Source organism: Canis lupus, chromosome 7 (genome assembly GCF_048164855.1).
Source record: "Canis lupus baileyi chromosome 7, mCanLup2.hap1, whole genome shotgun sequence".
In the NCBI taxonomy this organism is placed as follows: domain Eukaryota; kingdom Metazoa; phylum Chordata; class Mammalia; order Carnivora; family Canidae; genus Canis; species Canis lupus.
Window position 1 is genome coordinate 16,831,296 of NC_132844.1, and position 24,461 is coordinate 16,855,756.

The 24,461-nt window shown below is 37.4% G+C and overlaps 1 protein-coding gene across 1 annotated transcript in view; it reads right to left on the bottom strand.

Moving 5' to 3' along the window:
• Window positions 1-24,461, bottom strand: part of LOC140636377 (uncharacterized) — a 499,328-nt gene that overhangs the window by 472,193 nt on the left and 2,674 nt on the right. The window contains exon 4 of the mRNA XM_072831614.1: window positions 6,114-6,216. Coding sequence (XP_072687715.1) covers window positions 6,114-6,216 — 103 coding nt within the window. The remainder of the gene's footprint in view (window positions 1-6,113; window positions 6,217-24,461) is intronic.

Below are 24,461 nucleotides of genomic sequence, written 5' to 3' on the forward strand. Positions count from 1 at the left end.
GGGTACTGGTTTTCTCTGAAGGCTCTAGGAAAAAACTTGCTTCCCAACCTTTTCTAGCTTCTAGAAGATGCCAGCTTTCCTTGGTTTAGGGCTTCTCCCTCTATCTTCAAGGGCAGCAAAATAGCATTTTCCAATCTTCTTCTCTGACCGAATTTCCTACCTCTCTCTTAAAAGGACCATTGCGATTACATACCCCAGATAATCCAGAATAATCTCCCCATCTCAAGATTTTTTTTTTTTAAAGATTTTGCTTATTTATTCGTGACAGACACATAGAGAGAGAGAGAGAGGCAGAGACACAGGCAGAGGGAGAAGCAGGCTCCATGCAGGGAGCCTGATGTGGGACCTGATCCCGAGTCTCCAGGATCACGCCTTGGGCTGAATACAGGTGCTAAACCGCTGAGCCACCGGGGGATCCCCCATCTCAAGATTCTTAATCAAATATTCTAAATCCTTTTTGCCATGTATGATAACATAATTCACAGGTTCTGGGAGTTATTTTCGGGAAGTGATGGGGCTACTACTCAGTCTACCACATAAACACACGCAGATTAGGGTCAGGGAAGACAGAATTTAGCTAAGATCAAGGAAGTAATAGGGTAAGTAAAAAACCGGTTGAAATGCCTAAATATATCTGAGAGTAGGTATTAGTGTTTCCAAAATATGCTCTGTGATACAATATATGTGATTGTTAGAAGTAAATGAGCTCTCTATGCAGAGGTGAGTGAATGAAGGTTGGTGAAGCAATAAATCCATGCTGATTTAAGAAAACAGTCACTCTAAAAGGGACAAATTCAGAGGCAGGAAAAAAATGAGGCTGACTCAAGTCTAATGGAATAGTAAACTCTATCCAGAGCTTGGGCAATAGCCCTGTATTCAAGAGATCTAGACACAATTCTCCCAACCATTGGCATTCCTATTGCTGCTCATTAACTAGTTTCAAGTTTCCTTTAAGTTGCTGTGTAAGATTTTGCTCCCAAATAATTACCTTAAAAGCTCTAAGCAGCTCCTGAGGGAAGAAACCTAGAGTTAGCCTTCTTAGCGCTATAAGGTAAAATAATCAGGAAAAGAAAGAGCCACTGATGGCTCATAAAAGCTTTGAATTCCCTGAATTCTCAAGGCCATGCCACTTATAAGGTCTAAATTGCAGGCTATTACTATAAAATATAACTGTGATAAAGAAACATCACCAGTATCAGAGACAGAGGTTAGCTTCAGAGCCCAGGAGTGTGGTCTAAGCATCCTCTCCACCTCACCTATATTGTATTACCACACATATCTAGCTTGTCTCTTTGCCTTCCATCTTACCCTACTAAATTCATAAATACATATGCCCTCTATGCCAAGATTAGCTTTCTGAAACAAATGTCTGGTCACTTTACTTTCCATCTTAACCTCTGATAATTCTTCGTGCTGGTAAAATGAAGTATAAACTCTTTTTACACATAAAGGTCTTAAAAGTGAAGCTACCCACCATTATAATGTTATGTCATACTCCCCCCATTCTGTGTGTTAAATAGTTTTGTCAAAATGGACGTCAGTATTTAAGGTATCTTTCTCATTTGTATCTGTCTTTGCATATGCTATTCCTTTGGCTTGAAAAAAATGACCTATTCATTCATTGACTATCCAATTCAAATGCCAATCACTCTGCAAAGCCTTAGTGAAACCAGCTCAGCAAAGTTTTTAATTCTTTCTATGGTCTTTTCCCATTGCTAGCATAGAGGCATAGAGAAAATGTTCCCAGTACATGGCAAACTTTAGAAGTTATGCCAGTATCATTTTTCAAGAAAAGGGTTCCCATCAAGTCACGACACAGCAAGCGCCCCCAAGAAAGTGGTTTTCAGCATGTGCTGCCCATCAGAATCAATGAAACTTTGATAAAGATTAAAAAAAAAATTCTAAGTCCCACCCCATACTCACTGGGTCAAATCTATACGAGTTACTGATAAAGCTTGCAAGTGTTTAATAAGCTTCACAGGTGATTCTGATGCAGACAGGGGAATCAAGATCCTTAACCAGGCTGATATCATAAGAAAGACAGAACAGCCAAGGCTAGTAATTGGGTGTGTGGAATCAGACCCACAAGAGGTCTATGCCAGAGCTAAACTGGTAGCCAGAGCCACAGCTATATAAGCTAAGAACTTAGGATACCAGAGGCTGAAGTCAGGAAACCAAGGTAGAAAGAAGCATCTCTATCTGGACCAAAAAAAAAGATCAGAATTGGAGGAAGAAAAAAAAAAAAAAAAGAATTGGAGGAAGAGTGGAATTCAGTAAGGAATTAGGACCACTGGGTCTTCCCTAGACACACTGGGTACCAAACTTGGGGGAATAAGACTGCAGTAATTCCCCCACAGGGGATATATTCCAAGACCCCAAGTGAATGCCTGAAACTGCAAAGAGTACCAAACACTATATATATGTTATTTCCTATGCATACCTATGATAAAGTTTCACTTATAAATTAACCTAGTAAGAATTAGCAACAATAATAATCAACTAAAACATTTGTAACAAAATACTGTAATAAAAGATACATAGATGTGGTCTCTCTCTCAAAATACTTTATTGTACTGTATTAACCCTTCTTCTTGTAATGATGTGACATGCCTATATGATGAGATGAAGTGAGATGAATGACATAGGCATTGTGACGTAGCATTAAGCAACTATTGACCTTCAGACAATTCATTAGAAGGAGGATCATCTGCTTCCAGACTGTGATTGAAACTAACGGAAGTGAAACCACAGATAAGAAGGCATGACTAGAATTCTAGAACTCACAAAAGGGAGACCTCTTCAAATAGCAACATTGCCTTACCTAGAAACTTGTTAGAAAATCATCTTAAGCCCCATCCCAGACCTACTGAATCAGAATCTGATTTTAACCAGAGCTCCAGGTGATTTAAAAGCCACATCAAAGTAAAGCACCCAAGCCTGGTTCCAGATGATGCCAATGCTGCTGTAGCCCATACTATGAGAAGCAAGAGTCTTGACCTACAAGTGAGTAGGTAAAAGAAATTCAAACATTACCACCATAAGAATGTGAGGGCAGAAATATCAATTATTTTATCTCAACACTTATCACAGGACCTTGAGAACTGACAATATTGTCTATTAGTCAAAACCTCATGACTTGGAGCTGGTTCTATTCTAACACTGTTACTAGCTGTGTTGTATTGTCAAAATATTTAATTTCTCTGTGCTTCAGTCTATCATCTAGAATATGGACACAATAGCCTCATAAAGAATGAGGCAAAGGTAGCATATTATTTTTGATAGCATTATAAGTGTTTAATAGATGATTAAAGAAAAATTAACAGATAATCAATTATTGATTGGTTGATACATTGACTGATTTTTTGTGAGAAAAAGCTCCAAAATTCTAGTGGTGTAAATTATCTTATTCTGACTCATAATCTAATGAAAAGAATGGCTGAAATCTTGATGACTGGCAGACATTCCAAGCATAAGACTTCTTAGAGAATTAATATCTGTCTCCTAAGTGATGGGTGAAATAAATGTCCAAAATAAGATGTTTGCCAACCTTTTTGGAGTGATGACACCAAACTGATGTTTATGGGAATCTCAAAGTTCTCTTGCTCTCCCCCAAATACCTAAGAAGGACATTTTTTTTTCATGGCATATTCTCATTAAATTAAATTAAAATTGATTTACTTGGCAATATTTTGACATTTTTGCATTATAGAGTGTTGCAAATCTGGATAAAAATCTCTTCCATAATAAACAATACAGCCTTAAAGATACACATTCTGTTTTATGTTAATCCCTAAAATAGCATCCTTATTTTTATCTAGTGCTCTTAAGTTTTCAAAAAACTTTCACTCCTCCTACCTTCCTTCTTCCCATAATAATATTACAGTTGTGTTTTTCTAAATCTAAGAAAAGTTTATTTCGTTTGACAGATAAGAAAATGGAAAATAATATTAAGTGCTCAAAGTGACATTGCTGGTTTGTGGCCGAAATAAGACTAGAACTCAAGTTTCCTAATTCCCAACCATTTCTTTGAGCTACGACCAGCACCACTGCCACCACCTGATTGCCACATATTATTCTGGATCCAAGTCAAAACCAGGTCACCTGCTCAGTTACTGAATTCCTCCCCTAACCAAGTGCCCTTTCCAAAAAAAGCATGTTGGACGTATCACAAAGGCAACAGCTTCCTAAACATATATGAAAAACTTTTTTATTTTGTTAAAATAACTTTTCAATTCTAAAAGTTAGAAGTCAAATTTGGAGGTGTGACTTATTTCTTTAAATTTGGAATTTTTCACAAATTATGATGGAATGTAATTTCTTTTTTGTCACTAGTTCATTCCTTCTGTAAACAGTACATTTGCGTATTTGTTTCTCAACTTTCTTTAAAAAATATTCTAAGCTATAAAAGGCAGGGTTTTTTTCATTTTGTAAAAGGCAGTATTGAAAAGTATTACTGTGCATTTCAATTTAAATATCAATTTTTATTAAGGATCTTAACACTTTGGTTTTGGAAATGACTACAAATCTTAGACCAACAAATGGCAAAGTAGTGAGATCTTATTAATAAATATTAATATTTAAATCCTCAAAAATTCCCATATAGTCAACTAGACAGCATGTTTAAAAAAAATCACTGTAAATATTCCAATTTATCATTAAACTTTAGAATTAATTCTATGAAATGTTTTACCAAAGTCAGTATACATTTTCAAAGTATTGCTAGTGGTTCTGGGTATTCTCTAAGATTATATAATTCACAATGGAACAATCCTAGAATCATTAAAGAAAAACTGACAACTCTAAACCGACAAGTGTAAGAAATTCCAAAGTTGCACTGACAATTCAGATCTACTTCCTTTCATGTCCAGATTCACTTAATATCTCATTTGATTTTCAAACCTTCCCTCAGAAGCAACTGGAACAAAACCACAAGCAAGTTCAATCTCCATTTGGGCATGTAACCCTTTTACAAACACAATTACAGCCAAACACCATTGTAACCTGATTTGCATTTGCACTAACTAAGTTACAAAGCACATTGAGAATGCCTGCTATGCATACTACAGACTTATTAGGAGGATATATTGCGGGACTTCTGTGAACACTAATTAAAAAGGTTTTATCTTTCCCCTCTGGTCCACTGAAATTGTTCAAATGCCTTGCCTGCTACAACTTTGTTCAAAAACAGTTTTCAAACATGTGATCAGAGCTCGGCAACTATTTCAGGTGGCATGATTATGTTTCCACAGTGGACAAGGCCGGAGAGACAAAGTTTCAGTCTAAACTTTGAGCTTCCTTTCCTTTGTTATTTTGTGTTGCAACCTTAGCATTATCCAACTGTGGACTTTTATCTGTGAATATCTAAATCCTGTCTTGTGGAAAACTAATTACTGAACCACTGAGAGCTTCATAATGTCCTGCATTTAAGTCCTGAGCATCATACATAATGCATAGGCAGCAGTCTCTGCACTCTGATTACAGAACACTGTCATTAAGTGAGCAAATTAAAGATGTGAATAATTCACTGGCTGAGCTTATTGTCAGTGCTGCATTGTGAAATTAGAATTTCTAATAAGTACTGCAATTTTTTTAACCCAATTAACACAGAGAACATCTTGAGACTGATTAGTACAATAAAAATTATTACCTTATTCTTTTGCTTCACAACAGCCAAATTAAATACTGTACTTAATTATGCAGCATTCATTCCTTCTCTGCTAAAAAAAAAACCCTATCATTTTAATAAGAGTTCTAATATTTGTATGTGAGCTAAAAATACAGCACATGCATCTGTAGCTCGCTGTCTTTTTGCAAAGTTTTTTTTAAGAGTCTAAACATCAGTATTATCACCAGTGGTGGATTATGATGACACTAGTCTATTCTTAAACCAAATATTTTACCTAAAAAACAAACAGCACACACAGAATTGACAAAGTAACTAACCTCCCCAAATTGAGTTGAATATATTATACCTCTGCTTTTTCTTGGCTCTTTAGATGCAGATTAACACAGATTTGCCCCCACTATACTGTTTGTGATTGAGGCTGAAACATATATTTAAGAAAATTAATTGTTTAGGAAAAAAATCAAGTATCTGTAACAGTGGGTCTTACCTCAGATGCTCATTTAGCACACAGTGATCTGTCTCACTCCTGCCAGGCAAGTGGGAAAGTCCAGTTTGTGCTCGGCATGATGATCCTACGCAGAGAGTGTCTGCTGCCATGTTAAATAAAGAAAATGATCATTTAAACCGGGGCTTTTGTCTCCCAATATCTCCTCCTGCTGCCCCTTTCGAATCAAAGCCCAGAGAGGCAGGCACATCTGGCGGCAGTCCCTGCCCCTGACCGCAGCTGCCTCTGGAGAGCTCCCCCCTTTCCTTTCCAGCTCCTCTGCATCCCCTTCCTGGGCAACTTCAGCCCCCTAAAATGGGGGAAAGAAGCGATGACATTGCAGGCAGAATGTGAGATTGTTTGCTCAGCCTCTGCAGCCACCTCCTTCCTGTCTAGATATTTTACAGAAAGGGAATGAGAAAGGGGAAACAGCGAAGGTGCTCTGAAAATCAGTCAGACACAATGCAATAGGGAGATGGAGAGGAGGGAAAGGAGAATGAGAGAGCGAGAGTGTGTGTGTAAGGGGGGTGGTTGTCAGTGCAGACAGATCTGCATATGGAAATCAGGGTTATCCTGGGTACAGTTTTATTTAACTATGATCTACTGTTTTTTTAATTAGACCAGAATTTTAGCAAAGGAAAGGAAGAAAGACAGTCTTGAAACCAGAAAGAGCAACTTCTAATTCAATAGACTTAAAATTTCATAGCATCTGCAAATAGCAGATCCAGAAGTTGTAGGAAAGAGAAAGGAACAAAAACCACCAAGGCATTCCCCCCCCCCTTTTTTGTTTGATAAACAAGAAGACCTCCTACCTCTAAAGAAAGAAGAAAAAGAAAGAAAGAAAGAAAGAAAGAAAGAAAGAAAGAAAAGAAAAGAAAAGAAAAGAAATTGACAATGTGAAGAATTTGAAAGGAAAGCAAAAAGAAAAAAATTACCTTTCATGGTCTGTGTGAAATTTGTCCTTAAATAATAGAAGAATCATATGGGACAAAGGAATTATCAAAAGTAGAGAATTGGCATCATTTGTGGAAACCAGTAGCAATACATTCTGCATTTTGTGAGGCAGGTTTTTTTCTTTTCTTAGACAACACCTTTCACAACTCTAACCCAAGGCAAAATGCTACTGGCTATAATCAGTCTACTCCTTTTGGGGTGTGGAGGGTAAAACAATGCAGCAGAGTGACCAAACACTACAAGAGGTTAGCTGCTGTGCCCAGTACTGAGCCCTCCACCAGAGATGCTGGTAGGATAGCAATTTGACCAGAAGGAAGCAAGAGTTAATTCTATAATCCATCAGTGGGGAATTTTGTGGAATCACTAATGTTTACCTACTCATCAAACAGTTATCAAACACCTATAACATGGCAAGCATTGGAGATAAAACACTGCATAGGTCCTGCTCTCAAAAACCCAGAATTGAATTGGGAAAAATAAATTTAAAATGAGATGGCACTGCAGTTTTATAAACAAAGGAGTGGTAGACATAGTCTTGATTTGAACAGTGTGAGCAGATGTCAATAACCTCAGAGCTCTCCATCCACTGAGCTGACTGGGTCCCTCAAGACCAGCTCAAGCACTCTAAACAAGTTACTTTTTCTCTTTGAACTTTACTTTCTTCACCTGTAAAATACCTGCTTTTTAAATTTAAGATTATATAATAAAAATAAAACATTATGTTTTGTCTGGCTCATGATAATTGCTCAAAAAATAGAAAATCAATTCTCAGTTCAGCTGGCACCTCTTCTGTGAATCTTTCCTCAACATCCGCAAAGAGGCTCAGAGGCTTCTTCTGCAATGCTCCTGCTGTTCTCCATTATATTATATCATCATAATTTTCAGCAGGTCTGTTGCTATACCAGTGGATCTCAACCAGGGGCCATTTTGCCCTCTAGGGGACATTTGACAAGGTCTAGAGACATTACTAATTTTCACAACTGGAGGAGGAAAGTTGCTATTGGCTTCTAATAGACAGAGAGTCCAGGGATGCTGTTAATCTAGAATACACCAGATAGCTTCCCACAACAAAGAATTATCAGAAGTCAATAGTGTAGCAATGAGCACAACTAAGGAACCAGGGGTCCTTAGACAAAAGGCTGATTCTAGTTCCAGGGCAGGAAATATACAGGGTGAGCCTAGGATAGCTTGTGGTGCTAGAAAGAAGTGTTCAAAAAGCAAAAACGCATCGATGGAGGTATGTTACAGGGATGTAGGAACCATTTGAAAGAACTCCCAATTAACTAAAGTTGGAATTGTTTGAGCAACAAATACATAAAGTTGTTAGGGTTATAACCCAAAGTATAATATAAATATGAGTGCAAACTGATATAAAAATTATTGAAAAATAAATAAATGGAGAAGAGACAAATATTCCTTGAAGAAGAATTCCAAATAATTTATGTAGATAATCCTTCTTGAACGATATGGAGCATAACTCTTCACTCAAGTGCGGGCTGCTTATAATAACTTCCATAGTACAGGACTCAGGGGCTTAGCGTGGAGAAACTAGACCTAACACTACCTCAGCCAGGTGATTAAGATTAACATCAACAATGATAAGTCACATTGATCATGTATGTGCCCAATCCTAGTCTAATTATTATTTTTAAAACATCAAATTCCAATAGAGGGACATTCTACAAAACACCTGACCAAGACTCCTCAAAACTGTCAAGGGTATCAAAAATAGTATAAGTCTGAGAAACTGCCACACCAAGAGTAGCCTAAGGAGATATAAACATTAAATGTAATGTGGTGTAACCCTGAATGGGATCCTTGAACAAAAAATGGACTTTAAGTAAAAACTAAAAAAAATTTTCAATAGAGTATGAACTTTAATTAATAATATATTGATGAATAGGTTTATTAATTATAACAAATGTGCCATCTTGATGTAAGATGTTAATATTAGGGGGAACTGGATGCAGGGTATATGGGGACTCCCTGTGCTATCTTTGTAATGTTTCTATAAATCCAAGACTATTCTAAAAAATAAAATGTAGTTACTTTTAAAAGAATCAATAATGCCAAAGTTAAAAAAAAAAAAAAAACCTTCCTCTGTGCTATATTATAAGCTTCTTAAAGGAAGGGACTCTGTGGTTTTGTGGTTTATGTTTATAGGCTTATGGTGGTAGCTCACCCTCAAAAATGACCACCAACGAACCATGCCTTTAGAAATCATACTCTTGTGTATTCCTCTCCTCTCCACTTCAATCTGGGCTGGCCCTATGGCTTGTTTTTGACTAACAGAGTACAACAGAACAACAGAAGTGATGACTCCTGAGGCTAGGTCTTAATAAGCCTTATATTTTCCACCCAGCTCTCTTGCAATTCTTATTCTGGGACAGGCAGCCATTGGTAAGAAGTCTGAATACAATATCTCCACACAATTAAAAAGACAGAGCTACAAAATGAGGAAACTGAGAGACAGTGACACAGAGAGGGAAGAGAAGAGAGACATCTGGCCAGCCCCAAGCTGCTCCATCCACTCCATTTGAGTTACCCAAACATGTGAGTGAAGAAATTTCATTTGTCATCTAGATCATTCAAGCCTACAGATAACTGTAGCGCCAGCCTCAAATAGTCTGAACAGAATGGGGGAACTAAGCTAGAACTACTCAAATGAGCCAAATTTATCCACAAAATCATAGTAAGCCATAGTAAATCACTGGTTTAAGACATTAGATATAGGGGTGACTTGTTATAGAGCAATAGATCAGTGACTTTTATTTAGTAGGCATTCTAGAAAAATGAGAAAGGAATATCTGTAGTGTAGAAAAACTAATAGTGGAATTTCTTTTAACATTTTAGATCATTTCCATTAAAAACAAAATCTGCCAGTTGGTAAATTCAATAACATAATGGGTTTTGTACTCAGGTATAATAAAGCAAAAGAAGAAATATGGTTAATATATAACACAGTAAGGCCAAGCTGGGGTGGAAAGAGGAAAGGGCAAAGATGAAAAGAAAATGATTAATTATTGCTTATTTCTTTTGGATGTATATTTTTTAAATAGGCATTTTCTACTTTATTTTTTTAATATTTCATTTCTTTATTCATGAGAGACACAGAGAGAGGCAGAGATATAGGCAGAAGGAGAAGCAGGCTGCCTACAGGGAGCCTGATGTGGGATTCAATCCCAGGACCCTGAGTTCACGACCTGAGCCAAAAGCAGATGCTCAACCACTGAGCCACCCAGGTGCCCCTACATTTTCTACTTTAATATGTTCACAATGATTTTAAAATTTATTGAGTGTCAGGCACCTTTACATGCAGTATTAGCTTCACAAAATTATATGAGGTGAATACTACTTTAACCCCAAATTGATAGATGATAAAATAGTGTCTTAGAGTGGCTAAGTTACTTGCCCAGTCACCCACTAGTATATATGATCAGGATTTAGACTTTGGCTAACCGACTCCAAAGCTCATTCTCTTAGCACAGTCTAGTAGAAAAGATAAACATAAAATAATCACGCAAACAAATATATATAAGTTCCACAAAGCAAAGTAAAGAATGCTATAGTAACAAAACAGATAACTGATCCAGTCTGGGAGTTTGCAAAGGCTGTTAAGGGTTGAGGTTCAGGGGGTCACTTGGTTAGCAGGGCCGGTGCTGGATAAATAAGTTGCCCCTGAACCAGAAAAAGACAGAAATGAAAACAGGTGTATGATTAGCTGTTGGTCAAGTGGTTTTCTAAGGACTCTGGTTTACAAGGCCCCCCACAGATGACTTCTTTGGGAGTCACCAGTTTGGCAATGATGGAGTGTCATAGCCTGGAGGAGTGAGTCGGGAAGCACCAGAAGAGAAGGGAAAGAGAACTGTTATGCTCCCTTTATTTAAAAAAGAAAAAAATCCTCAAAAATTGTCCAGGCTTGTGATCTCCATTTCCCTTCTTCCATCCCTCTTAACCTGTTCCTTTCATTCCTCTGAAAATGCTGTTAGTCACCAATAACCCTCATGTTGCCAAATCTACTGACCCATTCTCAATCTTTATTTTTTCAAGCTATCAGCAGTATTTGATAGAGCTGACCATCCTCCTTGAAACACTTTCTACATTTGGCTTCCCAACTACCACTCTACTGGCTTTTCTCCTACTCCACTCACTACCCTACTGCTCTGTATTCTTTACCAGAGCCTCCTTTCATCCCTGAGCTCAATATGATGAAATGCTACAGTGTTTAGCCTTTGGACTTATACTCCCATCTATAATCTTTCCTTAAATGATCTCATCTAGTATCATGGCTCTTAATACCATCAATATGCTGATAACTCTTAAATGTATATCCCTACTTCTATTTGATTTCCTGAACCGAAGACCATTATATCCAGCTGCCTGCTAAATATATTCATTTAGGTAGGTATGTGAGTAGATTCTGGAGCTAAGCTCCCTAGATTCAGATCCTAACTTTGCCTTGCAGTAATTGGGCAAGGGAGCTACAACTTCTCTGTGCATCAGTTTCCTCAATTGCAAAATGGGCATAATATTATTAATCTCACAGAGAGGTGAATGAACTAATATATTTGAAGTATGTCTTATTAAAGTGCTTAGTATCTTCCAAGTAGCATATTCATAGGCATCTCAAAACAGAATTCATATTCTTTGTGACTCTTCATCTTAGTGGCATCTCCATTACCCAGCTGTTAATCCAAAAACTTACTCAAGCAAAAATGAACCTCTTTTCTCACACAACTCACTATTCCTTCAGCTAATGCTGTCAGCCCCACCTTCAAGAACATCTTGACTATATCTTAGACTTAAGTCTAAGCTACTTATATTCTCTCACCTAGAGAATTTCAAGAGCCTACTATCAGTCTCCGCTCTTCCAAACTTGCCTCATATAATTTATTCTCCCCACTGCAGTTGAAGCGATTTAATAAGACTTGGGTTGTTTTAGTCCCGGGCTCAAAACTCTACAATGGTTTTCCATAACAGAGTAAGTCAGAGTCCTTATAGACAACAAGATTTGGCCCTCCCCATTGTATGCCCCCTCCTTGGCTCATCATTTACCACATGTTCACTTTCTTGCTTCTTATGGGAAATCTTGTTATTGCTCAAACATGCCAAACATACTACCCAGAGACCAACTTGGTTTGCTCCCTCCCTTCATTCACTCAGATCTTGGCTTACATGTCACTTTTATCAGTGAGGGTTTGGGGGGGGGGAGGTCTTCCTATATAAAATAGCGTATCTTCCCAGGCATTCTCTAACTTCTGACTCTGCTTTATGCTTTTAATAGCACTCACTTATATTTTGTGTTTGTCTGTCATTGCTGGCCCCACCCTCCACTAGAATTTAAGCTCCATGTGGATGGGCCTCACATCATTCACTGCTCTATCTCCAGCACTTATGATACTTAATATTCAGTAGTATTCAAAAACTATTTGTTGAAAAATGAATATAAGTAATTATTTCTAAGCAGGCTATTAATTCCAGAATTCTTAGAAGTTCTTTTTTCCTAACCAGTCCACATGCCCCCATCCCTACCCATTCTTACTATAGTGTTTCTTCTATGCTATGACCCATGCATGTTAGCATACTGTATTATGCCTTCCTAGAGCTGTTTCATATATGTACATTCTCAACCATCTCTTTTCAAAATGATAAGCAAATCTTTTCGAAATGACTGAATAACAGTTTTCCTGTGATGTTGTTGGTTTTCTATGTAGGGAGAGAAATCTAATGTCTTAGTTAAGATAGTTTAAGGAAAATGGGATAATTATCACAATAACACATCATCTCATCCATCAATAAAAGGGTAAGAATATTTATACATCACAAAATGTATCTGAACTAAAAAAATCAAAAGCCTTTAGAGAATAACTCAGCTTTTCTCTCAGTTTATTTTTGTGTTTGTTCTCAGTCTCATTTTCATTACATTTAATTATTTTCCTCCTCTCTGGTCACCTGAATTCTTCTATGCTCTTTTTTCCCCTATGCTATCTCACTTTGTCTACTTATGTCTACATGTGGTGGAAGGTGGTTGTGCCATAGTTCCTGAATCAAAATCAGCTGAGATCAAGTGCACAGGGCAGAAGAAGCTAGCCCTTTTCAGTCCCCAATACACATCCTCAGGAGAGAGAATTCTTTAGCTGACCAGGGAGTCAGGATCTTTTCCCACACACGGGGCTGCCAAGGACCGGGCCTTAAAGTAAGAAGGTTATGATGAGGTGGGTAGACAACCACCAAAGGGTTCTACTGCAGTTAGTAATTAGATGTGAGGGCAGCTCCGGTGGCTCTGCGGTGTAGCGCCGCCTTCAGCCCAGGGTGTGATCCTGGAGACCTGGGAGGGAGTCCCATGACAGGCTCCCTGCATGGAGCCTGCTTCTCCCTCTGCCTGTGTCTCTGCCTCTCTCTCTCTCTCTGTGTGTATTCTCATGAATAAATAAATAAAATCTTTAAAAAAAAAAAAAGAAATTAGATGTAAATAATAAGAAATCTGTGAAGTCTAATCTAATATCAACTAGAAATCTTAGGGTCAGGAAGATTCTTCTTTCCTTAGTTTGGCTTAGCCATTTCTAAAAAAATACAAAATGCATAGAGTGAAAAAACAACAAAGTGCCGCCCTTCTCATCTTCCAAATTTTAACTCGTAACTGTTTCAGTGTGCAGTCTCTGTGTAACCCTGCACAACCTTTACAACTTTTGCTGTAATACGTGAGTTCATATGCATGTGAAGCTGTAAATTAAAATACATTTTAAACAAAAAATAACAGGATGGTGGCATTATCTCTATTTAATAAATGAAGAGAGAATTTAACAACTTCTTTCCTATGATGGCAGCAATTGTCTCCCTGATTGGTCTCTGCATCCTCTTATCAAATGTGAAAATTATGTTTGATAGTTTCACCTATGGTTCACTGCTGGCCAGAAAAGAGTAAGTCCACTAGAGCACATCTTACTCACCAACTGCAATTTTTGTTTTCTGGACAAAAACAAAAAGAAAATACCTCAGGATTCTGCAACTTAAAGAATACCAGGTATATGGGAGAGTAAAGTCAAAATCTAAAGATCAATACAGTGGTGACAAGATTACTGTTCTTTTTTTTTTTTTCCCCAGCTTTGACCCAAAGGTGGACAGAATCAGCAAACTCCATCATGAGCATGCACAGCAAAAGTGCAATACAAACCCATCTTTCTTGCAAAAGACCAGAAAAAGAGGCTCCTTCTCAGGCCTTCCCCAAGTCCAGCCATAATGACAGAGCTGTATTGTTATGGTGGATGTAGGGTGAGCCCCTAAAACTTTGAGCAAAGCTTCACATCTTAGAATAGAAAAAGGAATAAAAATACCTTTGTTGTGCAAAGAATGTGTGTATGGGGCGGGGGGGGGGGGGGTCTCTCTCCTTTTTAAAGATTCTTCTCTTTCCTTCCATTGCTTTTTCCAGAGGGGGCTTATCACATGGAAACCTCTCAAACTATGGCAGTTCAAGAGGACCTCAACTGAAAGAACTCCGTATTTTTACCCAGAAGAACCAGGAAAAAAAGTCCCTTGGAGCCAGAGAATGTAGGGGAAATCTGGTGAGGGCAGAGCTGGGGGAAAGCACTTACTTCTGTGTATGATTCAATACAAGTCATACACATGTGAATCATAACCAAAGAAGTGAATCAAAGGTTTTGCAAATTGAACATGTATATAACCAACTGCCCAAGCTTCAAACTAACTCAAGTGGCATATGCAAAGGGTAGACCCAAACAGCAGAACGGATGCTTTGAAAACTGAAAAGATATTCATCCACAAAAATTAACAGTTTGAACCTAACTGGACTATTGCTTCCTAAAACCCGCAAGCCTCTCCCCAAAACAAAACATTATTTGAAGTATTCTAATAGAATTCCAGTCTCATAAAAATGAAATTGTAGAGGATATAATCAAAACTACTGAACATGAAAAGAATCAGCAAATCTGACCAAATTTCAAGGGAAAATATAACCAACAGAGGTCAATCCTGCAATGACCACATATAAGTAAAATTATCAGACAAGACATTAAAGGGGCTATCACAGCTACACCTAGTATATGTTTTAGGTTCAGTTTCTGACCACTACAATAAAGTGAATATTGCAATAAAGTGAGTCAGATGAATTTTTTGGCTTCCTAATGCATATCAAAGTTATGTTTACACTAAACTTATTCTATTAAGTGTGCAATAGCATCATGTCTTTAAAAAACAATATATACACTTTAATTTAAAAAACTTTATTGCTAAACAATGCTAACCACCATCTGAGCTTTTTAAGTAAATTGTAATCTTGCTGGTGGAAAATCTTGTCTTGATGTTGATGGCTGATCAGACTGGTGGTTGCTGAAGTTCGGGGTGGCTCTGACAATTTCTTAAAATAGACAACAATGTAGTTTTCTTTATTGATTAACTCTTTCACAAATGATTTCTCTGTAGCACGCGATGCTGTTTGATAGCATTTTACCCACAGGAAGAACTTTTTATCAAAATCAGTGTCAATCCTCTCAAACCCTGCTAATGCTTATTCAGCTAAGTTTGTGTAATACTCTAAAGTCTTTGTCATTTCAACAACTTTCACAGCATCTTCATGAGGAGTAGATTCATCTCAAGAAACTGCTCTCTTTGTTCATCCATCAGAAGGAACTCCTTACCCATTCAAGTTTTACCATAAGATTGCAGCAAATTAGTACCATCTTCAGGCTCCACTACTAATTCCAGTTCTTTGCTGTTGCTACCACATCTGCAGTGACTTTCTCCACTGGAGTCTTAAATCCCTCCAATTCAATCATGAGGATTGGAATCAACTTCTTTCAAGCTCCTGTTATTACTGCTATTTTGATCTCTTCCCATGAATTATGAATGTTCTTAATGGCTTCTAGAATGGTGAAGGTTTTCCATTTACTTTACAAAGATGTATCAGAGGAATCACAATCTATGGCAGCTAGAGCCTTACAAAATGTATTTCTTAAATAATAAAAATTGAAAGCCAAAATTACTACTTGATCCACAGGTTGCAGAGTAGATGTTGTGTTAAAAGGCATAAAAGCAGCCTTAATCTCACTATACATCTCTATCACAGCTCTTGAGTGACCAGGTGTATTGTCCGTGACCAGTAATATTTTGAAAGGAATCTTTTTCTGAGTATTAGGTCTCAACAGTAGACTTAAAAGACTCAGTAAACCATATTTGAAATAGATGTGCTTCATTCAGGCTTTGTTTTTCCATTATAGAGCACAAGTAGAATAGATTTTGCATAATTCTTAAGGATTTTCAGAATGGCAAATGAACACTGGATTCAACTTAAAGTCACCAGCTGCATTAGCCCCTAACAGGATAGTCAGCCTGTCCTTTGAAGCTTTGAAGCCTTGAAACCAAGCATTGATTTAATCTCCTAGCTATCAAAGTCCTAGATGGCATTTTCTTCCAACAGAAGGCTGTTTCATCTACATTGAAAATCTATTGTTTAGTATTGCCATCTTCATTAATTATCTTAATTAGATCTTCTGGATAACTTACTGCAGCTTCTACATCAGCTTGTACTTTGTACTTTATAGAAGTGGTACGTTTTGTTTTATATATATATATAAATTTGTATGTTTTTTTATTGGAGTTAGATACGCCAACATGTAACACCCAGTGCTCATCTCTTCAAGTGCCCTCCTCAGTGCCTGTTACCCAGTCACTCCATTCCCCCGCCCACCTTCCCTTCCATTACCCCTTGTTCATTTCCCAGAGTTAGGAGTCTCTCATGTTTTGTCATCCTCTCTAAATTTTCCCACTCATTTTCTCTCCTTTCCCTATTTTTTATATTCCCCATATGAGTGAAACCATATAATGATTGTCCTTCTGACTTACTTCATTCAGCATAATACACTCCAGTTCCATCCATGTTGAAGCAAATGGTGGGAAGTTGTTGTTTCTAATGGCTGAGTAATATTCCATTGCATATATATATTCACACACACCACATTAGAAGCTGTACTTTGTACTTTGTTGTTGTACTTTGGACTTTGATGTTATAGAGATGGCTTCTTAAACTTCATGAAGCAAAGCAATCTCTGCTAGCTTCAAATTTTTCTTCTACAGCATCTTCACCTCTCTTAGTCCTCATAGAATTGGAGAGAATTGGAGATAATTGGGGCCTTGTTCTGGATTAGGCTTTGGTTTAAAGAAATGTTGTAGCTGGTTTGATCTTCTAAATAGACCACCAGTTCTGGCTCTCCCCGTTCCCAAATCTGTGCCTTAGAAAATCCATAAGATTCAGCTTCTGAAAATCATGAAAGTAAGAGTAGAGATTAATATGCAAGAAGTTTACTAAGGAGTTCTCTTGGGAACAATCACCTGTGGAAGGAAGGGGGGAAAAAGGAGTACAGGGCAGAGGGAGATGTTGAGCTGCAATGTAATTTCCATGAGGCTTCAGCCAACTGATGGGAGCTCAGAAGATGAGATAACCCTTCACAGTTATCCCAACTTAAGTCAGGAGGAGGGAAGACTGGGCATTTATACCTTCATGCCATTGCCATTGGATATCAGATGCACCGATTTCGGTAAGCTGGCTCTCTTTACTCAAAGCAATTCTGAAAAGAGCTGATAGCCCAGAGCAGACAGCAGCACTTCAGCAGTTAGGGGAAAAGAAATCTTTTATCCTGGAAGGAGTATCTGGGTGACACACCAGAGTATCCTATACCCTGACTCTTAAAGTACTTTTCTGCTCTGGCACTCTTTGAGTCTTAGAATGGTGGCATCTTAAGGATTAGCCAGAAAACATTGCAAAGTAAAAAAATTAAAGAGTCTTCATCACTCACTTCCTGAAAAAAAAAAAAAAAAGAAACAGAAAATTAAAGAAGATACTGGGTGGGGGTAGCAAGTGTGTTGCAGGGACATATTAAAACACTTTTACTTATAATTTCTGGTTTTCAGGGATCCCTGGGTGGCGCAGCGGTTTAGCGCCTGCCTTTGGCCCAGGGCGCGATCCTGGAGACCCGGGATCGAATCCCACGTCGAGCTCCTGGTGCATGGAGCCTGCTTCTCCCTCTGCCTGTGTCTCTGCCTCTCTCTCTCTCTCTGTGTGACTATCATAAATAAATAAAAAATTAAAAAAAAATGTCTGGTTTTCAGAGGGAAAAATCTTTGAGCTCCAAGGAAATTGATGCCTTTAAGTAAACATTATATAACAAACCTATTAATATCATTCAAGGGTTGGCAGGTTTTTTTTCCATAAAGGGCCAAGTAGCAAATAGTTTAGGCTTTGTGGACCATACACTCTTAGTTGCAACTCTGAAGCTGTAGGGAAAAAGTAACCACAGACAATATGTTAACTAATGGGTATCTCTGAGTTTCAATAAAACTTAGAAAACCTGATGGCAGGCCAGATGTGGCCCATGGACTATAGCAAACTATAGTTTGCTGATATAACTAGTGTAACTGAATGACATGACATTTAACTCATTCTCTTTCTAGACACCATAAAATTCCATGCAAACCCTAGAATAAATGCATGACTTTCACATGAAAGGGGATTAAACTGTTTTCTTGTTAAGCCACTTCTATGCTGAAATTTTGTCACTTGTAGCTGAACCCAACCCAAATTATTATAGAAATTTACTTTAGATCAAGTGATCATAGAAGGCTTCAATGAGAGGGAAATGTTTTAGGCTCTATAATTTAGCACTATGAGAAAATAAAACCAATGGGTATTTGCCAGGACAACTGCTAGTTGTCCCTCATATTCATATCAACCTGTCCCCTAATTTTAGTTAGAATAGATTGTCCTTCCCAGCTTGTCTAGCTTGTTAGCAAGATGTGACACGGCTAAACTAAGAACAAGGAAGTACCAAAGTGGGTCAGAAACTAGGTGAAATGCCTAGGCACATCTGAGGGTGGACATTATGGTTTCCAAAATATGGCCTGTGATGCTATGTGTAAACATATGTAGTATGAGCAACTTCTAGAATTCAGCTTAGGGGCTTACATGCCCTTTTCCCTTTTTTTCTTTCCAGACAGCTAGAATATACATGTGCTGGCCACAGCAAAAGCAGCCTTCATGAATTAAGAGGTGAACTTGCAATAGAGGCCACACATCATAGAGACACAAGATTTAAAGCTCTGGAGATCCTGCTACCATGCGACACCACCAGGTCTAGACTGATTCTATGACTCTCATGTGAGAGGGAAAGATTATTTTTCTTATTAAGCCATAGTTATTCTGAGTTTTATATCATTTGCAGCTTTACCCAACTCAAGCTATTACAGAAATTTACAACAGAAATCTTAGCTAAAATCTCAAGGATAAAAAGGAGCCAGGCCTAGAAAAGGCAAGAGAAAAAAAAAAAGTTATGGCATAAGGCAGAGTTTGCACAAACATTTTGAGGCAGGAAAGAATGTGTGAGAACTGAAAGGGCAGTGTGGTTAATTTGCAAAAGAAATAGAGAGTGGTACAAGATAAGACTGTGGACATAAGGGGTCAAAACAGAAACATGAGGAGTTTAGATTTCACTCTAACTATAGATGGAGGCCACTTAAGGATTTTAAGCAAGGAAGAGTTTTGATCCAATTTGTAACTCCTCTTGGCAACTGCAGATGACTGCTCCCTAACACCCAATTTCCAGTGACCTTCCAGTCTCTTCCTCTTGATGTCACCTGAGTCCTCCAGGAGGTCCTCTTGGATAAGCTTCCTCTTAAGACTCCTCAGGTCTGGCTACCTCCCTCAGGACCCAAACACTGTTTACCCACCCCAGTGGCAATATAGCACACTCTCTCTATGGCACTCTCTCCTTGCCCTAACACCACAAGCCACTCCAGCCAACCTTTTGCCTTTAGATTTGTCAGCACAGAGACTGGGATCCCCTGCTTCAAATGCCAGGGGATACATATGAATCTTTGAAAGTGGTTCTCAGCAGTTCCTTCCCTTGCCTTGGTAAAAGTACAGGCTTCCACATGTAGTCTCTAAAGAAACCCCCACTCGTGAAACTCTAACTGCTAGTGAATTTTTTTTTTTAAACAAAGACTAAAATTAAATGATCAGCTAATGCTGACAAAAACAAATTTGGGCCATCTTCTTTGTAATAATGATCTAGCGTCTCAGAATATGGCATACCTTACAATAATTTTTCTCATATTGTTGCCTCAGCTGAAACTCCAAGGCTAAGAAGGTGCAATTATAACATCTTTCAAAAAGATTTCCCCCCAAAAGATAAGATTGTTAATAGCTGAACACCTGATACAATATTTTATTCATTTAGTCAGAAGTACTTTTAAGGACCTACTTAGTATATGCAAGTACTATCCTAAACACTAAGAACATAATAATGGACAAATTTCAAGTGAATAATCTAGTAAGGAGACAGATATGGCCACAATTATTCTGTTACAGTATGTAATATATATATATGTATTATGTATATTATATACATTACATATATAGTGTGTGTGTATAAGATATGTGTTGGGGTGCCTGGGTGGCTCAGTCAGTTAAGCATTTGCCTTTGCCTCGGATCATGATTCCAGTGTCCTGAAATCAAGCCTCGCATCAGACTCTCTGCTTGGCAAGGAGTCCACTTCTCCCTCCCCCTGCTCTTATGCTTTCACTTGCTTTCTCTTTTTCTCCCTCTCAAATAAATAAAATCTAAAAAAAAAAAAAAAAAATTACGTTATATGACATGAAAATCTATTCCACAAATGTTTAGGAAATAATAGTAGAGCACCCATACAATCTTCAGTAATCAGACTGGAATACTGCCAATTAGAGAAACTTACCCAAGCCTTGGTGTTCAGAGTTTTTATTGGAGCTCCATTATATTATATAGGCATGATCAAATCATTACCCATGTGGTTGATCTCAGTATCCAGGTTGACTGATATTGCATGACCCCAAACCCCACCCTAAATCACGCTGTTGGTCTTTTGGATGAGGCCAGGTCCACCCTAAACCCATACTGTCAGATTATCCAGGATGACCCAAGGTCCCCAGGCAAAAAGACACTCTCATCACACAAAACATTCCAAAGCTTATTTAGAGATGCTTTCCATAAACCAAGGGCAAAGGACAAATCCCTGTCTAGACAAGGTTAAATTCTACGTAATCGTAATCGGTTAGGCTTTGTCATTTCAAGATGCAACTGGGGAAAAATCCATTGCCCAAGCTCACTCACACTGGTTATCAGGATTCATTTCCTTGTGAACTATTAGACTGAGGGCCACAGTTCCTCACTGGCTGTTGGCCAGAACGTGCCCTCAGTTTTTGACATATAGTCTTCCCAAACATGGCAGTTTACTTCCTCAAAGTAAACAAGTTGAGAAAGCAAGAGGGAAAAAGTGACATTGAGAGAGAGTGTGAGCAAAACAGAACTCACAGTCTTTTGTAACCTAATCATAGAAGTGATATGCCATCAATTTTTGCCTTATTCTTTTCATTATTAGCAAGTCATTAGGTTTAGTCCACACTTAAGTGGAAATGATTACACAAAGGCATGAATACAGGCAGCAGAGATTCTTGGGGGCCATGTTAGAAACTGCCTACCTTGGTGAGCTTCAAGAAAAAGGGCAAGGGAGAGGGAGAGATTGAAGGTAAAAAGAAGAGGGATAATTGATGAATCAAGCTTCAGGAGGCAAAAGGAAATAAAATGACAGCATATACAGGAGGCGATGATAGTAAATGTACAGAAAAATGAATGAGGATCAATAATGAAATTTCCTTGGGTCCAGATGTTTAAGTCCCTATAGGGTATACTACATTGTTAATGACCCAATGCACACAACACCTGCAGGAGAATTCCTTTTATGATACAGAAAAGTTGCTCCTTCTCAAGTAACTAAATCTTCCCATCACTGCTGAAGTAGTCATTTAAATCATGATATCTATGTTCCAAGTAGCACTTGGAACATTAGTTCATTATCTCTTGCACATAATTAGTGTAATAAAATACTGTGAGTTGCTAGAAAGTCAACTGAAGGTGGGTTGTATACACACTGGCAATAGATAGTTCATAGAGAAAACCTAATATTTTCATAACTGAGTTAGCTCTCTTAGTGTATCCTCAATGATGGCCAATTGTATACTAAGATCATTAGAGCTGTGTTATAATATTGGTCAGATTTTACCAAAATGCTAAAACCAATTCCAGACTTATAAGTAGTAACTATAAAGGCAATGTGACTGTCGGTTTCATTTAAGGTATGAGGAAATGGTCTTAAACTTTAAATAAGATTTCAATTAAAATGGTGGTAACACTTCTGAAATTAACCTTTGGGATATATTAGATTCAGTTGAATTTATAAAGTTTCCCTATTAAAAACATGACATTGAATCTGATAACATAGTAGTTATCGAATAGAAGATTTATAAATACATTTAAAAGGAAACAGTAAGTCAGAATGGGTTCATTAATACAACATTCAAATTCTATCATATGTCCTCCCCTTCTTAATATTGTTGGGAGAAAATCACAAAACTAAGCTAACTAAACTCTTAATTTTTCATCATAAATCTCAAATAGTCACTCAACACCCCCAGACATTCCTACTGCACTTTCCTAGTAAATACACTTTTTTACGTACTAATATGATGAGGACACATCTTTTCTCTCCCCAAATCTCTAACAACCGTTCTCTCCCCCTACTTCCAGTTGATATGCCACAGAAAAAATAGATTAAATAGCTTTTTTTTTTTTTTAGAGTTTTAAGGATTTCTCTACATAAATATGTCATCTAAGAATGATAGCCGTCTTGACTCCTTTTCTATCTCTTTCATTCTCATGCTTTATTGGATTGGTTACCTCCAGCACAATGTTGAATAGAAGTACAGAAAGTAGACATCATTGCCTTATTCCCAGTCTTCTGGAAAAAGCATTCATTTTCATGATTTCAGTAGTAGGTTTGCCATCGTTGCCATTTACCAGGTTAAGGAAATTTTCTTTCATTCCTGATTTGCCAAGTTTTTATCATAAATAAATATTAAATTTTTCAGTGATTTTTTTTTCTGAGGATTGAGGTGATGTTGATAGAATGAACCACTCCAATTTTGTTTAGAAATTTGAACCAACCCTGCATTCTCAAGATGAACTTGATTTTCTTAGTATATGTCATTCTTTTTTTTATATATATTGCCGGATTTTATTTGGAAAAATTTCTGTCTTTATGTGAATGATACTGGGTTATAATTTTCTTTGTGAAGCTTGCATATAATTTTGGCCACATTATATGAGTTTTGAAGTATTTCATCTTTTTCTATCTTTTGGAAGATTTAGTAGAGAATTGATATTATTCTTTCCTTAAATGTTTGGGAGAATTCAACAGTAAAGCCACCTGGTCCTGGAATTTTAAGAACTGTGTGTACGTGTGTGGTGTGTGTGTGTGTGTGTGTGTGTGTGTGTGAGAGAGAGAGAGAGAGAGAGAGGAGTTTTTAAAATAAAGATTAAAATTACTCGGATAGAAATAGAACCATTTGAGTTTTCTTTATCTTCTTTAGAGCTTTAGCAGTGGGTATCTATCAAAGAATTTGTTCATTTCATCTGTTTCCTGGCATAAAAATGTTAATATCCTCATAATGTCTATAGAGTCTGTAGTGATGACATATCTTAATTCCTGATATTGGTAATTTATATTTTCTCTCTTTTTTTTTGCTTGATCAGGCTGGCTAAAGAGTGTATCAATTATACTGCTCTTTTCAAAGAACCAACATTTTCTTTCTCCTTCCTTCCTTCCTTCCATCCTTCCTTCTTTAAAGTAGGTTCCACATCTAGCATGGAGCCCAAGATGGGGCCAAAACTCATGATCCCAAGTTCAAGACCTGAGCTGAGATCAAAAGTTGGATACCAATCCACTGAGCCACCCAGATCCCCTTCAAAGAGCCATCTTCTGATTGCATTTATTTCCTCTATTCTTCTGTTTCATTCCATTTATTTTTCCACTTTATTATTTCCTTCATTTTGCTTGACTTGGTTTTGTTTTGCTTGGGTTTTTTTCTAGTTTCCTAAGATAGAAATTTAAATCATTGAACTTTTTTATCTAAGGTAAGCTTTTAAAATTACAAATTCTAATGTGCTTTCATTTTCATTTAATTCAAAATATTTTCTCATTTTCCTAGTGATTCTCTGATCCATGGGCTAATTAGAAGTGTTACTTAATATTCAAATATGTAGAGATTTCTTTCAGATATCTGTTATTGGTTTCTAGTTTAATTCCATTGTGGTGGACAACAACATACTTTGTACAATTTCAGTCCTTTAAAGTTGATAAAATTTGATTTCTGGCAAAGAATACAGTCTACCTTAGTGTTCCATATGCACTTGTAAAGAGTGTATTTTGCTATTGTCAGGTTGAGTCACCTATAAATATACCAATTAGGTCAAGTTTGTTAGTAGTGCTGTTCAAGTCTATACTAATTTTCTCTCTATT